Here is a 15,337-nt window from a genome sequence, read left to right on the forward strand (position 1 = left end):
TGGAGACCACTTGACAAAAGAGCAAGAATTTCCACCTTTTCTACTTATGCAAAGAGGCCATTCGCTGCTTTCTGTTGACAGTGAGGCAAACCAGAGCTTGTTTTGCAGGTGCAGTGACCTCCCCGAGGTCTCATTCCCTCCCGCCCCCCCCCAGTGCCCCAAGAAGAAAAAGATAAAATATTACCCCCAAACTGCAAAAATAATTTAAATCTGCACCCACCCGCCCCTGCAAACAAAATAAAGGTAAATACTTACTTAGCCCCCGCACCAGGTAAAACCTACTACTCAACAATAGTGGTGCCTTGTTTTTTTCCCTCTGTGCCAAGCGCAAGGCTGGAGCCAATTTAGATATGCTATAAATTAAGAGGTTGCCATGGCCACCGCATTCTCATTGGCCCTCGGCCTCCCTACGTTCTGCGGGACGTCACCAAATCTGAATAAGGATGCGCGAATTACTAAACTGGGAGACAAAGCTGAAGATGGGAACAGCGTGAAAGTGGAGAAAAGTCCCAACCAGCCATCTGCACGGAGGAACTGGGGGCTCCCGGCTTTGTTGAGGTGGTTATTCTTGTGTTTGATTATTAAGCCTTTTCGTGGACTGGCTGCTTCCACACAGGCGCTGGCTGGGGCTTCTGCAGGCCGAGATGCGCCTACACTAAAAGGCGCCGAGAAAGTCATCCCTCCAGGATATCTTTGCTTCGCTTCCCCCGACTGAACCTGCTGGAAGAGGTGGGGAGCAGGAGAAAGAGAAGCATCTGCCTCGGTGGCGGCAGTCTGGAAAGTCCACACAACACTTTTTGCCTGCCCCCAGGACTCCCAGGAGAAGAAGGAAGGAAGCTGAAAGTGTTCTCCGTTTTTCCACCCTTGCGATCGCTTTCGGCCGCCGGGTGGAGGGCTGCATCCTGCCTCATTCGGGTTGTCTCGCCTTCCTCGGCCGAGGTCATGATGGTGCATTGTGCAGGCTGCGAGAGGCCCATTTTGGACAGGTTTCTCCTGAACGTGTTGGACAGGGCCTGGCACATTAAGTGTGTCCAGTGCTGCGAATGCAAGTGCAACCTGACGGAGAAATGCTTCTCAAGGGAAGGCAAGCTTTACTGCAAAAACGACTTTTTCAGGTAAGTTCCCTAAGAAGGAGGCGAACCCCTTCCCCAGCTGCTTGGCTAGCACAGCGATACCCTACTTCTGTGCCTGTCCTAGCGTCCTAGTAGCTTTCCGTAATTGGCGCATTTCTGTAGTCCTCTCCATCGCTCGCTGTCAGATATTCCATTCACACTCCCAAAAGGAGCCCTATATCTTCCTGGGGGAGGGGGGAAGAGGCGGGAATCTCTTTATTAATCGCACGCCAGTTCGATTTAAAGTGACTTTTACAATCCGCAGGCGTCGGTTGTACCTATTGTCAATGTCCCCCTTTTTTGCGAGATTCCTCGGCGTTTTCTGAGCGGGAGGGGAGATCCTAGAACTAGGAGAACTTCAGGTGCTTTGCTCGCTGTGTAACCCGATTCCTATGTTTTTAATGTGAATTTATGCACAAAGTTGAGCCAGATCCGAGCCGATTCTATGCCAAGAGAGAAGGCAACGGTTTGTGGGTTACTTTTTAAAATGCATTCTGGGGTGGAGAGGAACACGACATCTCAGAAAAAAACACCCCTGATGTTCTAAGGCCCCTGGCTTTAAAAGTAACAAGACTTGTCTTGAGGAGAGGCAGAGCCTCAGTTAGAATCAATTCGAACTAACGTGCGGCGGGAAGAGGTCGGCAGAGAGCGGAATATCGGGGGGATGCTCCCAAACTCCTTTGCCCCAATGTTCCAGCCTGGGCTGGGAATTCTAAAAAGCACCAGTAAAGTTCCTTGCCGGGCTTAGGAGCAAAGCTTTGTGATCTAATTGGCTGTGCGAGCACAGAACAGACTTGTTCTCCCTCCTCCCCTTCTTCTTTTAAACCAACAAATGAACTCATTGAAAATGTAAAATCGCCCTAAATATCGCTTGGCCTTTTGTTTCTGGCTGCAATTGAGGTAAATGTGGTCATTTGTTTAGCTAAAGGGTGAAAAGCTCGGGGGATGATTAATATAGAGTGGGGGGAGAAGGCAGCTTTCCTAGTCGTATAGGCCCTAATGAAGGTGAATTTGAATAGGTTAAGTGTCACACTCGCCTTTACACATGTAAACTACTTTTAATAGCCCCTATGCATTCAGCACCCCTCATGCTGCAACTCCTTAAATGCCTTTAATGATTTTTGATAAGGTGCAGATGAGCCAATTATGCTCCAGGATAAGACCAAAAAATGACTTATGACTTCTAATGCTTTCACTAAATCAACGTCATGGAAAGTGAAGCTCTTAGAAGTTGTGTTGAAACAAGGAAGAAAAACTCCAGTTTTATTTCTCCCTTATCCCCGCTCCGCACATTCCGCTTCCACAAGCGCCCTCAACTCTCTCGGGAACCAGAATACGGAAACACCTTAAAGTGGAAACTAAATTACCTGTTTTAAAAAACAGGTACGATTCTGCTGCTTGGTAGCGATCATTCCCTAGGGGAAAAAATCTCTTTTTGCAAAGCAAAAAAAAAGGGGGGGGGGGCTGAGAGGCTGGGAGGGACTGGAATACAGAACAAAGGGAGATCAAAACTAGACCCATTCTCAGCATTGGTGCATGGCTTGTTTTAATAGGGAAAGAGGACACAATTTTTAGGAGCCACAAATGTTTAACTAGATCCCTTGTCCCCGCTTTCGTTCTGAATTCAATAAGCAGCCATCTGTGTTTCTCTTTTGTAACTAACCACCCCTCTAACAACAGAAGTGTCCCCAGTGGATATTTACTAACGGAAATGTGACATCGTTTAAGAGAACACGAATATTCATCAGAATTATGACTGTATAGGAAAATCCATTGGTTACCTCCCGTGTCCTCCCTAAATGTAGCCTGAAAAAAGGACGCAAATGCGCTGAAGGTTTCTGGTGGACACAGTGTGGTGCAAAAATTGTTCCAGAAACACCACAAAACCAAAGCGGATGTTTATACTGACGCCGAATAATGGCTGCTCCTTAAAGCGAACCATCTGAAACCCACGCATTCCCACGCATGCAGAGAAACGCGACTCACTTCCCACACCTTAGTCTGAGCTGCAAACAATCTGCCCTCAAAACGCAGCTCAGCAAATTGCCCCTTTCCCATCGGGTGTGCCCCTGTGTGCCCCAGAAAGAAGAATTGCTCCCTGCCTCCGAGCTGTCAAGGGTTGAACGAAAGCGGTGGGTCGGGAAAGCCAGCTACCTGCCGGAGCTGTAGGAGGGATTTCACTCGCCGACCAAACAAAACAGACACCCCAGAATATTTCCCATGGAGACGAACTGTTAAAGTGGGGGTGGGGTGTCCATGTCTAGGGAGTCAAACAAGGGCACTCAGGGCTGGGAAATAATTCTCATGTAAATCGAGCCCTCTCTTCGCCTGCTCGAGGCGCGTGTTGCTGGCGATCAAATCCGCCACAAGAGGAATAGTTTTGCGCACGCATTTTGCTGGCATCCAAATCCGCTTTCCTTGGGATGTCGGAACCCAGGGCGATTGCTTTAATCGCCTCATCTCCACCATCTACCCTCTCTCAGCCAAGACGCCTGCGGTTGGGTGCGATGCAGTTATAGGCGGCCGGGGGCGACTCTCAGGCCAGGCCCCTGTGCGCCCGGGTAGCCCCTTCGGTGTTATCACCCTCCCTTCTTTCTCTTTCTCTCGCTCCTGTTCAGGAGGTTCGGTACCAAATGCGCAGGCTGTTCCCAAGGCATCTCTCCGAGCGACCTCGTCCGCAAAGCCCGAAGCAAAGTCTTTCACCTGAACTGTTTCACCTGCATGGTTTGCAACAAGCAGCTGTCCACAGGCGAGGAATTGTATATTATAGACGAAAACAAATTTGTTTGCAAAGAAGACTATTTGAACTCGCCCAGCTTAAAGGAAGGCAGCCTCAACTCAGGTATGGAGCGTCGGCCCCGGGCCAGCAGCTTCTGGCCCTCTGTGGCCTGCAGAGGCCAAGCGCTGGTACGAACACACGGGGACGGCGATTTGATTGTCTTAGTCCAACCTCAGTCTAGGAAACGGGATGGGAGGTGAGGGGGGCTTGGTAATTTTTTTGTGCCGGCTTTGGGATGTGACCTGGCTTTTAGCCTGTGCCTTTGAAATAATGAGGCCTTGCTGTCTGTTTTACAGCTACACACGGCTCACCTCCCAGCACTGGATAGAATCTGAGCTATCGCTCTCCAATACCCACAAGGCGCTTTCATCCAGTCTCGCTCATTTCCGCACCCAGGAGTAATTGCGCTCCAAGGGCTGGCTGTGTTTGGGGGAGGAGGAACCCTTGCACGGTTTATTATTTTCCATCTTTATACATACCTCTGTCCCCCCTCCCTTTCCCCCCCACCACTTCTCAAGACTATTGCGCTTGGGAGAGGGTGGAAGGAGAGTGAAGAAACCGACTCCAAGCTGTGCTGGGCAGGGGGGAAGAGGAGCTGGGGGAAAGAATGCAGGGCCGAAGACAGCACCGGAAGTGGAGAAAGAACGGATGTTTCCATTTTTTAAATCAACCAGGCCCCACAGTCAGCAGGTGCTGGGGGGAAGCGACCGTTTCCATTTACATACAGCTCTCAACATGGGACCAGAGGTGGGAGGGGGACAGATGTTTCTCTGGTTCCGGGTTGATTTGGGCTAACAACAGCACTTTCCCCTGAGATTTCTGCGATCTAACCCCTCCCCTGCCCTCCAAGGCCTGGATATTTTCCCCGGCTTCCTTATGTGTGAAGAGAATCCAGACAAGGCCCCAAACTTCCAAGTCAGGGGAGCCCTTCTCACCCCCTGGGGCTAACAGCGTGAGTAAAGGCTGAAGCCTCTGAGACCTTTTACCTTCTTCCTCCGCAGATAATATTCCTGCCTTTCATCGCGCACAAACGCTCCGGCTGTCTTTCTTCCTTCCTTTCTTCCTTCCTTCCCACCCCTGTGGCATCAGAGCCTATCATAAACCCTAATGGAGACAATACCCAGAACCCCAATATTTGTCTGTTTGTGCTATGTCTGCACGTGGCATGTACAAGCAGCGGGCCCGATCCCTGCCTCTTTAGGCAGAGGTAAAACTCCCATTGGACTTCCTTGGCCGCTGTCTCTGCATCAGAGCGGCAGGTTGGGCTTTTTCAGCGCCCGCGAATAGATCTTGCCAGGAGGCTTCGCTGGGTCGCTGTTCTGGGCCAAGCGAGCAGAGGTTACCCCGTGAGTTTCACATTAGGGGCCTGCTGCGGGGAGAAAAGGGGTCAGGCAGCCGACGGATTTCCGATCCCAAGGCCAGGGATTCGCTGGATCTGGGGGCGGGGTGAGGCAGGGCCAAGGCGGTCCCTAGCTTTGTGACGGTCGATGGTTCCGGTTCCCACCTTTGTGTCTGATAGGAAAACTCTCAAGCTGACCCAAATGAAAGCGCTTCCTTCCCCAGAGTGGGAGCCTGGGACAGCTCCCTCTCTGCCAGTGCGGTGCAAAACTGCCATCCGGAGCCAGTCACCCTGGTGTAAATCCCATGCGACTCCACTGAAGCCAGAGGTTTTTACGCCGGAGTCGCACCCTCTTCCTGCTCCAGCGACACAAAAGGCCAGAGGTGTTTTGCGCCCCTGCTGCCACACAGACCGATAAGCCCATTTTGCTGCTAATTCTGACCCCCTCATTAACTCTTCGTTGTGTTCTTTGGGAGTGATTGATTCGTGTTCCCCTAGCGCAGAAAGCTGGGGGCGGGGGCGGATCTGGCCTCCAGAAAGCAGCGCGTGGGACAGTGGGGTGGGGATCCCAGCTCAGCTCAGAGCCATCCCTCTCCTGTCTGCCTCTCCCTTGCAGTGTCCTCCTGTACAGACAGAAGTTTGTCCCCGGATCTCCAGGATCCCATGCAGGATGATACAAAGGAAACGGACAACTCCACCTCCTCGGACAAAGAGACCACCAACAACGAAAACGAGGAACAGAACTCGGGCACCAAGAGAAGAGGACCTCGGACTACAATTAAAGCCAAGCAGCTGGAGACTCTCAAGGCTGCTTTTGCTGCTACCCCCAAACCTACCAGGCATATCCGGGAACAGCTGGCACAGGAGACAGGGCTCAACATGCGAGTGATCCAGGTACAGGAAAGCTCAGTGGCAATGGGTGCCATAGCAGAGAACAGAAGAAAGGATCAGGGACTAGTGACCTCCCACAATATCACCATCTGCTTAAGCAGGCGGGGAGAGCACTAGTCACCCCTGCTTCCCTCTCTTCTCCATTTTGGATCCATTGGGTTGCAACTCCCAGCCGCCTAATTCTGCTACATGGCAGCCTGTCGCTATGGAGATGACTGTGACGTCCCAAACTCAGCAGTATGACGTTAGGGGAACCGTGGGCTGTGAGAAGCTAGGGAGGGAGAGGAGAGAAAATTCTGCCATTTAGAGAAATCTGGCAGCAGCTAAAAGTGCCGGAGGAAATTGGCATAAAATCCAAGGAGAGACCAAGTAGGTCGTTGCTAGGAAGATTTCCCCTTTGTAAGAATGAGAATTATCCCCTTTGTAAGTCTTTACAAAGGAAATGCGCGTTTTACAGATGGGGAAACTGAGGCAGAAAGCCGTGAAGCGAATTGCTCAAGTTCACCCATATGGCTCGTGGCAGAGCGGAGTCTCCAACCTGGACTCCTCAGTCCTCGCCACTGCTCAGTCCATTGGCCCCTTCTGTCCCTCCTTATGTTGTGATGTGGAGACTGCAAGGTTCCTCTCTCCTAAGCAAGAGGACTATTTCCTATTGTCAGAATTATTTTAGCAGTGATCCTAATTGGCCTCCGTTGCTAATAAAGAGGAGGAGGAGGCTCAGGGAGTTTGTGCTGAAAGCTCTCTAGTGATAGAATTGTTTTCTTCACCTGGAGAGTCCTCAGGCGATAGCTAGCACTCAGTCTCAAGTACTGATGTGCCTGCCTAGTGCCTCATCCAAAGCCCACTGAACTCGATGGAAAAGCTCCAGCCCTTTGGCTCTGGCCCTCACACAAGCGGGAAATTGATGTGAAGAAGCGCTGACCAGCCCAGCCCTGGAGCGGTGACCCTCAACTTTCTTCAGGGCCCTTTGATTCCCCTCCCTCCCCCACGCACTTTGCGCGGCGCTGTGAGTTACCCAAAGTGGAAAGATCCCATTGATTTCAGCGAGCTTTGGATCAGATTCCAGTTCCCTAAAGAACTTGTCTCAGCTCCTATTGAGGTCAATGAAAAGGCTCCGGTTGACTTCAGTAGGAGCTGACTCCAATGGCAACGGAGCCCTCGCTAACCAAGAATAAAAACATTACCAAGGAGTCTACCCCCCTCCCCTAGTCCCACTAGACGCCTGGCCTATGTGCTGTATATGATGCTGGCTGCCGAACCCACCACAATGGCTTATTACGTCTCCAAGCCGCACCTGATGAGCAAGAAGTTCTTAAAAACGCGGCGTCAGCCTAATGCAATATCCTCGTCTTTCCTTCAGTTTCCTGCTTTCTTGTTCTAAGCCTTGTCAGTGCTCTTCTGCAATCTCTTTATCCTGTATTTGCCTGGTGGGACTTTCAGACTGAGCCAGTGACCGGAAGAAAGTTTAGAGCGTTGCCTCAACATTTTTTTCCATGAATCATAAATTAAAAGTTTTAAAAAAACTTTTAAAGCAAAGGGCATCAAGAGAAGAAATTAACCTCAGTTCTTTAAACCGGTGAAACTGAGAGTTGCTTCTATCTTGACATTTTGCAAGGAGACATATGCACGCTGTTGGTTAAGAGAATCTGCACTTGCATGTTAACGAGGAAATTGGGGAGGGGGATAGAAACAATTCCCAAACCAGAAAAATAGATTGGGATGAAACAGAGAAGTATGTTCAGGTCTCTTGTTACTACTGACGTCATACATTCAAACACGTTTTTGCTGTGCTAGGCAAGCGTGTGAAAAAATTGTCCTAGACCAAACAAAAGGGTGGAATGAAATGTTCTGTAGTTCATCTATGTAATCTGCAAGATGGGAGAACACCCAAGATTTCCTTTATTTTTCATTCCCTTTCCCCCCCAGCATCAGAAGCTATACATATTCACGTATCTGTGTTATTTATTGATATATAATTTATCTGTCTCTATGCATTCTTTATTGCTCTAGGTTTCTGTCGATGGATGGATGACTAGATTAGGAAAAGAGGCACTTCGACAATAGTTTGTAGTTTGAAAAGTCTCTTTAGTTGCTTTTATGAATATGTCTTCTAGGATTTAAAAGAAGGAGTGGGAGTAGGAAACATACTTCATTATAAAGCTCTCCAAGGGTGAGCAAAAACCCTTCACCCCTGGATGGTTCTGGGAGTTCATTCCCAACTTTCCTCTTCTTTTTAATTCAAAGCCAACCAATTTGCTTCATTGGCTAAACTGCAGAGTTTAATCCCCCGGTTGAAAGTTTCTCCTCATTTTTCTTCAGAGACTCTTCGCCAGCCTCTTGTAAAGGGCCCAGTCAGGAGCTGGTCCAAAGAACGGAAAAGTGGATCTTCGGGGAGCTTGCCAGCTGGGAGTTGGCGTGGGGAGGATGTGCTATGTTGCGGCCTTCATCTGGAAAATCCTGACGGAAAAATGTGGAACATCTTGGTGCGATCATGTGAAGGGAACCAGTCTCTTAGTTGGCACCTTGTTAATACCACGAGCTTCCTGATCTGCCTGTTCACAGCAGCAGCTCTGTGCCCCTTTGTTACGGAGATCGACCAATATAATAGTAGATTAATCTAGAAACCGAGACCGGTGGCAAACACGTATTGCAAGAGGGAGACCAAAGGCAGGCAAATCAAAACAAATGAATCAACTTGGTTACTGTTGGCTTGCAAAGTGCCCATGTGGCTTGATGGGGCCTTGGGAGACAGCTGGCGGGAGCTGTGGGTTGGTGTGAATGTTGTCACCACGTTCTTGTTGTTTAATTTGCCCGCAGGTTTGGTTCCAGAATAGAAGGTCCAAGGAGAGGAGAATGAAACAGCTGAGCGCACTGGGGGCCAGGAGGCATGCCTTCTTCAGGAGTCCTCGGCGCATGCGCCCTCTGGGAGGCAGGCTGGATGAATCTGAAATGTTGGGTTCTACCCCTTACACTTATTATGGAGGTAATGAGCATTTTATGGATCACTTCCTGGATGACCCTCTAACACGCTTTGTATTCAAACATTGTAAAAAACACAACAAATACAGATCCCAGAGCAAACAAATTAAGACTAGAGGAACATTTTTTCTTTCTTTCTTTCTTTCTTTCTTTCTTTCTTTCTTTCTTTCTTTCTTTCTTTCTTTCTTTCACTCATTTGTTCATTTTTATCATTGTTCATTCTTTCATCTTTTTTTTCTTGTTCATTGATTCATTTGTTCATTGTTCATTCTTTCGTTTTTCTCTCGTGTTAATCCTTTCTATTTGATCGTTGTTCGTTCTTTCATTCATTTTCTTTCATTTTTCTTTTTCGTTTGTTCTTTCTTTTTTCTGGATTTTTAAAATTATTTTGCTTTCCTTTTGTTCCTTTATTCTTTCTTGCTCATTTCCTTGTTTTTATTTATTTTTTCCCCCTTGACCACGCTTGGAAGTTTTAACTCTTGCATTTTGTAGCATTTAATTGTGTCTTTTCAAAAGAAGCTTGCCTTCTGTGTGAGCTGGCCCTGAGACGCTGGCGTCTGCCTGCACTGAAGGGTTTCGACGATCGTTCACGCCATTTGTTCCCTCCAAAGGATTCGGTTCATTGTTACCGTTTTTCCTAGCTGGGCCGGGGAGAAGGGAGGAATTTTGGGGTCAAGTAAAATTGCATGTTTCCGAGCCTCGACGAAGTAGTACGGCATAACTTGTTTTGGCCCACTTCCCCAGCCTCGCAGCCAAGGCAAGTCAGGGGCTGGTATTTCTCTGGTGTGTCCATGCCTGCTGGGGGCTGGCGCGACGGAAGGGCGAATCTTTACCTCCTACCGTGCCTCGCTTCGGGGTTAGATCGCGCCCTTGCGCTTCTCGCCAGCTGCCGATGCAATCCGAGAGAACGGAACCCCTAAGGTTCTGACTCCTGCTACAATTTTACCTGACTCCGGATTGCGCGAGGAGCCGTCCACAGCACGCGGGGCGCCGTGGGGAATCTCCGCTGGGACATACTGTAGGGCACGGCCCCGCAAGCTTTGCTCCTGGGAGTGAATTTGCTACTCCATTGCGCGGTCCTGCCTGGGTTACCTTACTCCTGTTCGAAGCCATGGGCAGGATTCTAAACTCAGTTACGCCCCGCTGTGAATCCAGACTCACGCCGGTGTAACCGACACCAGACTCTGGCTCAATAGGACTCGTCGCCTCAGTAAAGTTTATTCACAGGAATCAACGCTCCGGATTTAGGCCCATAGTTGGGCCTGTGAACCCGCAGCACAGACAAAAGGAGAAACCCACCGGGGCTGCCTCCTGGCCAGCGGCTAGAAGCAGAGAGCTGGTTGCGGCTCTTTTAGTGCCGGTTTGGTTTTGGAGGCAGGAGGGGATTCCCTTGTCCTGCCGTCCTTCCCCTAGCAATGCAGCGCGCGGCTGCCCCGACAGAGACTAGGGATGTTGTTTAAGAAGAAGCATCGTTTTTACACAAAGCACGTGAAAGGCCGGGGGCTGCCCTGGCTCTGCCCAGCACCCAAGCCGGGGATGTTGGTATTTCACTGCAACGGCTCCTGCGACTAGTGCTGGGAGCAGGAGTCAGGGCAGCCGCAGCCCCTAGGTTGTAATGGAATCTTGTTGGACGGCTGGCGTTGGAACGCGACTTAATCCCAAAGTTCTTTCTTTTCCTCTTCCCCTTCCTCTTCCTTTCCACTGCTAGGTTCCTTTCCCTTTGCAGCCCGCCAGCTCCTTCCCTGTATCCCCCGCCCCCCTGCTCACGGGCCCGGAGATCCCGGTCACTGGTCCTTCTCGCAGACACGGAGGGGAGATAGGCAAGGCAGCGGGTAGGAGGGGAAGGTGAGGGGCGGTTGCCATGACTTTGCCATCCTTCCTGTGGCATCTGTTTGAAGGGTTTCCCCCCAGCCCCGCACACACCCTCCCTCCCTCGCCCTGAATGCGAGCTCAGCTTGTCGAGATCCCCTCTAATCCCCCTGTTAGAGATTCCGTCCGGTCCTTGGCCAAGTTTGCACCCCTGCCGCAAGTAAGAAAGAGACATTGTGATGAAGCTGTCTGCCTGAACAGAAGCCCTGCGCCCATTCAATCCCGCCGCTCCCCCGCTTGTGTTCCCAGGAACAAAGCTCCAGCTGCACCCTTTTGTACCTCTTTCAGACGGCATTTGTTCCAATTACCTCCAAGCTCCTGGAGCATATGGAAGGTCACTATCACAGAGGCCGGGCCCCCGTGTGTTTGCTATTTGTTTTCTCCCCCTTGTCGGCTCGTTCCCCCTCCCGCATGTGGCCCCTCGAAATTCGGCCCCTTCACGACAGGCGTAAGGGACGCAGGGGCCAATCATTCCCTAGCTGCGCTTGGTGGGGCTTGGGGGCGGCCATGGCCTGCCACTGAAGGCAGTGTGGGATGGGGGGCGGGCGTGAAAGTTGGCGCTAGTCCTGGCTGGGTGTCGCCAGACTGCTTGGTTGCTGCGTGAGCCGGCCAGCCTGGGGCTTAGCAAAATGACCCCTCACTTGCAAACCTACCATTGCTGAAGGGGGAAAATCCTCGTTTTCTTTCCTTCCGTGCCAGCTCCATAAGACATTTTCCATACATCTGTCCCCCCCTCCAAATCATCCTGGAAGGAGAGAATGCGCGCTCCCTCGGGCTGCGCGTGCGAATTTTTATAGGGACCTTGTCTAGTTCTTTTTCAAATGTTTGGTCAATTAAAATTATGTTGCCTGTTGTGGGTTTTTTCCCTAAGTTTGGAAGGAAAGCGAGAGCGCCCACCCCCGTTCCCCCTCCCCACTCCGCGGTTTCTAATTATTTCGCTGCTTTCCAGATACTTCTACTATTTTGGAGATTCCGCACCGCAATGCAGTTGGGTGGGTGGCGAGGTGTTGAGGGTTGTTTGCGTGTCAAGATTACCGCGTAGTTATTGATTATTCATAGGGAAGGGGGGGCATCGAATTAAACTCCCGATTTTCCATCCGCTCCTGCATATTCTAAACAAAACCTTTTACCATTAGCCTCTGTCTGCTTCCTCCTGGGAAGCTATTTGTGAGAGGGGTTTTTATAGTTTTCTCTCCTTAGAACGAATCCCCGCTGAGGGTAGTTACCTGTTTAGTGCACGAGCTGGTGTTATTCACGGTTAAAGTCATGAGTGCCCAGTTATGAATCTCTTGATTCTGTTATTTTGCACCCGATGGACGGGGCAGGAGGGGGTTCTCTGCAGCTAGAGGGCTCCCGAAGCAACGCGCAGGTGTCAGCGAAAAGTCTCTGCTAACGCTGACAACCAGCCGGGTTCTTACCCTGATTGCTGGAACGTTGGGCAAGAGATGTGTCTAATTGTGGAGTAACGCGCCTGATCCTCTCCTGGTTTTATCGGGGTCATTCGGGCGGCTTCATTTTGACACCTGGAGGAAGGGGGCGGTAAAAGAAGCAGCCGGAAAATAAATGTGGGCCACGCAGCTCTATGCGGGAGTCGCTGTTACGGGACCCGCTTCTGTGGCGGAGCAAAAGCGACAGGCCAAGGTCCCTGAGCAGATGCAATGCTGTGCGCGCAGTGCTGGGTGCGCAGTGCTGTGCGCACACTGCCTCCCGAGGGGCTGCGTTACGGGTTAGTGGGGGCGTTGGACAGCAGGGGCGCACGACACCGGGTACAGAGGCGCCCCCCTGTCCCTCGGGAGTTGTGTGTTCTTGGGCGTAGGAGGCCGGCCTGGCCGGAGTCCCGCTCGCCCCAAGTTCTCCGGTTCAGGGCAGTCCCCGTGCACCCTGCGCTGCTGGCGTCCGGTCCCTGCCTCACCTTCTTCTCTCTCCCACACTCCAGATTACCAGGGAGACTACTATGGGCCAGGCGGGAACTACGATTTTTTCCCCCACGGGCCACCCTCGCAAGCCCAGTCCCCCGCAGACTCCAGCTACCTTCCGACCTCAGGGCCCGGCTCCACGCCCTTGGGGCCCCTGGAGCCCCCGCTCCCGGGACACCACGCCTCCGAAAACCAAAGGTACACGGATATGATCTCTCACCCCGACACCCCGAGCCCTGAGCCGGGGCTGCCCGGCTCGCTACACCCCATCCCGGGCGAGGTCTTTAGCGGCGGCCCCAGCCCGCCTTTCTCCTTGTCCAGCAACAGCGGCTACAGCGGGCCCCTCTCGCATCCAAACCAGGAGCTGAACGAGGCAGCGGTGTGGTAGGGCTGACCCAGCCAGCGGAGGTGCAAGCCCTGGGGATACCTGGCTACCTCTGCCCCGGGCAGATCCGGCTTCCTCCCAGCACCGGCTAAGACACCAGGAACCACGACCGGCTTTCTGACACTGACGCCAAAATTCTCCGGAGTTTCTACCAGCGCCCCCGCCCCTAGACCGCTGGGGCTCCCAGCCTCAGTGTCTTTCTCCCTAGCCACGTGTAAGCAGGCATGACTGCCCTGGGCGGGTGCTGAAGAACCTCTACAAGTATCTGAAGCAGCATCTCTTGGACCAAAGCTGAACTGGACTGGATCACAGATCTGCCTAGAATGACTAAACTTCATATTTCTCTGGGGGAGGGCGTTTTCTTTCTTTTTTCCTTTGCTCCATCCAGAATTGCATCTTTTTAATCTTAATCGGAGAAAGTGGAAAAGTCCGCATAATCCACTTTTTTTTAAATAGATTTGTTTTGTGATGGTGGCCGTGGAAAGGGAATTGGTGTGTCTTGGGAAAGAAAACTTCCACTGATGATAGGGCGCCCCCCAGTGGTAAAGTCTGGCTCAGCTTTTCAGGGCTCCAGGACTTTAATGTTTGGGGAGACTTTATTGGGGTTTGTTTTGTTTTTTTCACCGGGCAGAAATACAACTAAAACTACCAATGTAAAAGCGATTCAAGTCTGAATGTCTCTGGCAAACATCAAGTCAAACCCAAAAGTTTGTTGGAGGGAGGCTACACAGTTTGAAGGATGTATTATAGTTTTTGCTTCTAGTTTCTTTATTTTGTATAAAGAAGAAACAAATAAAGTATGTTTTTGTGTTTATCAGTTATTTATTGTACTTTAGTCAACTAATGCTCCACCATTTTTATATTTTTAGGTGGGGGTGGGAGAGGAGTGAATAGGAAAGAAAGGAAGAATAGTTTTTAAGAAGAAAAATTGTTTTTCAAAAGCATTGTGGATTTCCTTTCCCCCACTGCCTCTTGCAGCTGACTAGCTGGTGTTGTTGGATGTGAATAAAAAATTGTTAGTTAACTAACCCTCATTTACCTGGTCCCTTTTTTTATAGAAAAGGAAAAGAGCAACTGTGTTTTAAAAAATGCTACCATGATGGCTTTATCTTCTTTTAATAAGACCTTCTTTATATTGTTGAAGAAACTCTGGCAGTAGACAGTGCAACTATAATATAGTGCTGAGATCATTAATCTTTATAATATATTTTAGAGTTTAGATGCACTGCCTAGGGTCAGAGATTTTAATTATTAATTAGTGTTATTATATTCCACCTCCAGCGTTCTAGAAGAGCTGTATATAATGTCAAGGGGTTCACCCTGCAATCCTGACTCCTGAGTAGCCCTTACTCATGGGAGCACCCACTTTCTGGAGGCCCATTAAAAGCTTTGGGAGTCAGTGAGTATGGCCAGCTGCAGGCTGGAATGCCGAATCAACTTCCCTCAGAGAATTTGCCATGTGTCCTTCAAACTGCCATGGTTGTAGGCCTGATCCAAAGCTCATCCAAGTCAAAGGAAAGAAAGACATTCATGGACTTTTGATCATGCTCTGTGAGATACAAGGGAGGAGCTGCTTTCAGTTTGTTTTTGCCTTCTGAGGTTCATACAGACACAACACAGGCAAAGAGTGATAATAGCTGTTTTGATTAGCTTTTCATCTTCTCTGAAGAACTCCTTTCCCCCCCCCCCCCCCCAACAAATCTCCAACCCTACCCAGAAATTGGAGTTCTATAGGAATGGTTTACCAAGTGAACTCAGCACTTGTCACAATAGCCCAAGAGAAGAGATGGAGTGACACAATTTTAATTAGGCAGCCACATTTCTCCCTGCTCATGTAGTAGCAGCCCCAGAGAAGAAATCCAGTTCAGGGAGGGCTGAATTTTACACATTACCACATACCCATCAATGGCAGAATTGGTGGAATAATAGCTATGAGATTCTGTAACTGCTTAGCACGGGAGCTAACAGATTAGCTCTATCACTCTAACTAGCTAGATCATTTTTGTTAAAATAAAAATGTCTACTGTGAATGGTTTCCTTGTGTCTGTGTGTCTGTGTGTGTGCAAA

General features: G+C 50.2%; 1 protein-coding gene across 1 annotated transcript; it reads left to right on the forward strand.

The window, feature by feature from the left end:
* The first annotated feature begins 313 nt into the window (after positions 1 to 313).
* LHX5 (LIM homeobox 5) lies at positions 314 to 14,373 on the forward strand. Its single transcript, XM_075898198.2, has 5 exons — positions 314 to 1,115; positions 3,731 to 3,954; positions 5,847 to 6,124; positions 8,939 to 9,104; positions 12,906 to 14,373. Exons 1-5 carry the CDS (start codon positions 943 to 945, stop codon positions 13,271 to 13,273), a joined length of 1,209 nt encoding a protein of 402 aa, XP_075754313.1. The 5' UTR covers positions 314 to 942; the 3' UTR covers positions 13,274 to 14,373.
* The last annotated feature ends 964 nt before the right edge of the window (positions 14,374 to 15,337 follow it).

The sequence above is a fragment of the Pelodiscus sinensis genome, chromosome Z (genome assembly GCF_052426305.1).
Source record: "Pelodiscus sinensis isolate ZL-2025 chromosome Z, ASM5242630v1, whole genome shotgun sequence".
In the NCBI taxonomy this organism is placed as follows: domain Eukaryota; kingdom Metazoa; phylum Chordata; order Testudines; family Trionychidae; genus Pelodiscus; species Pelodiscus sinensis.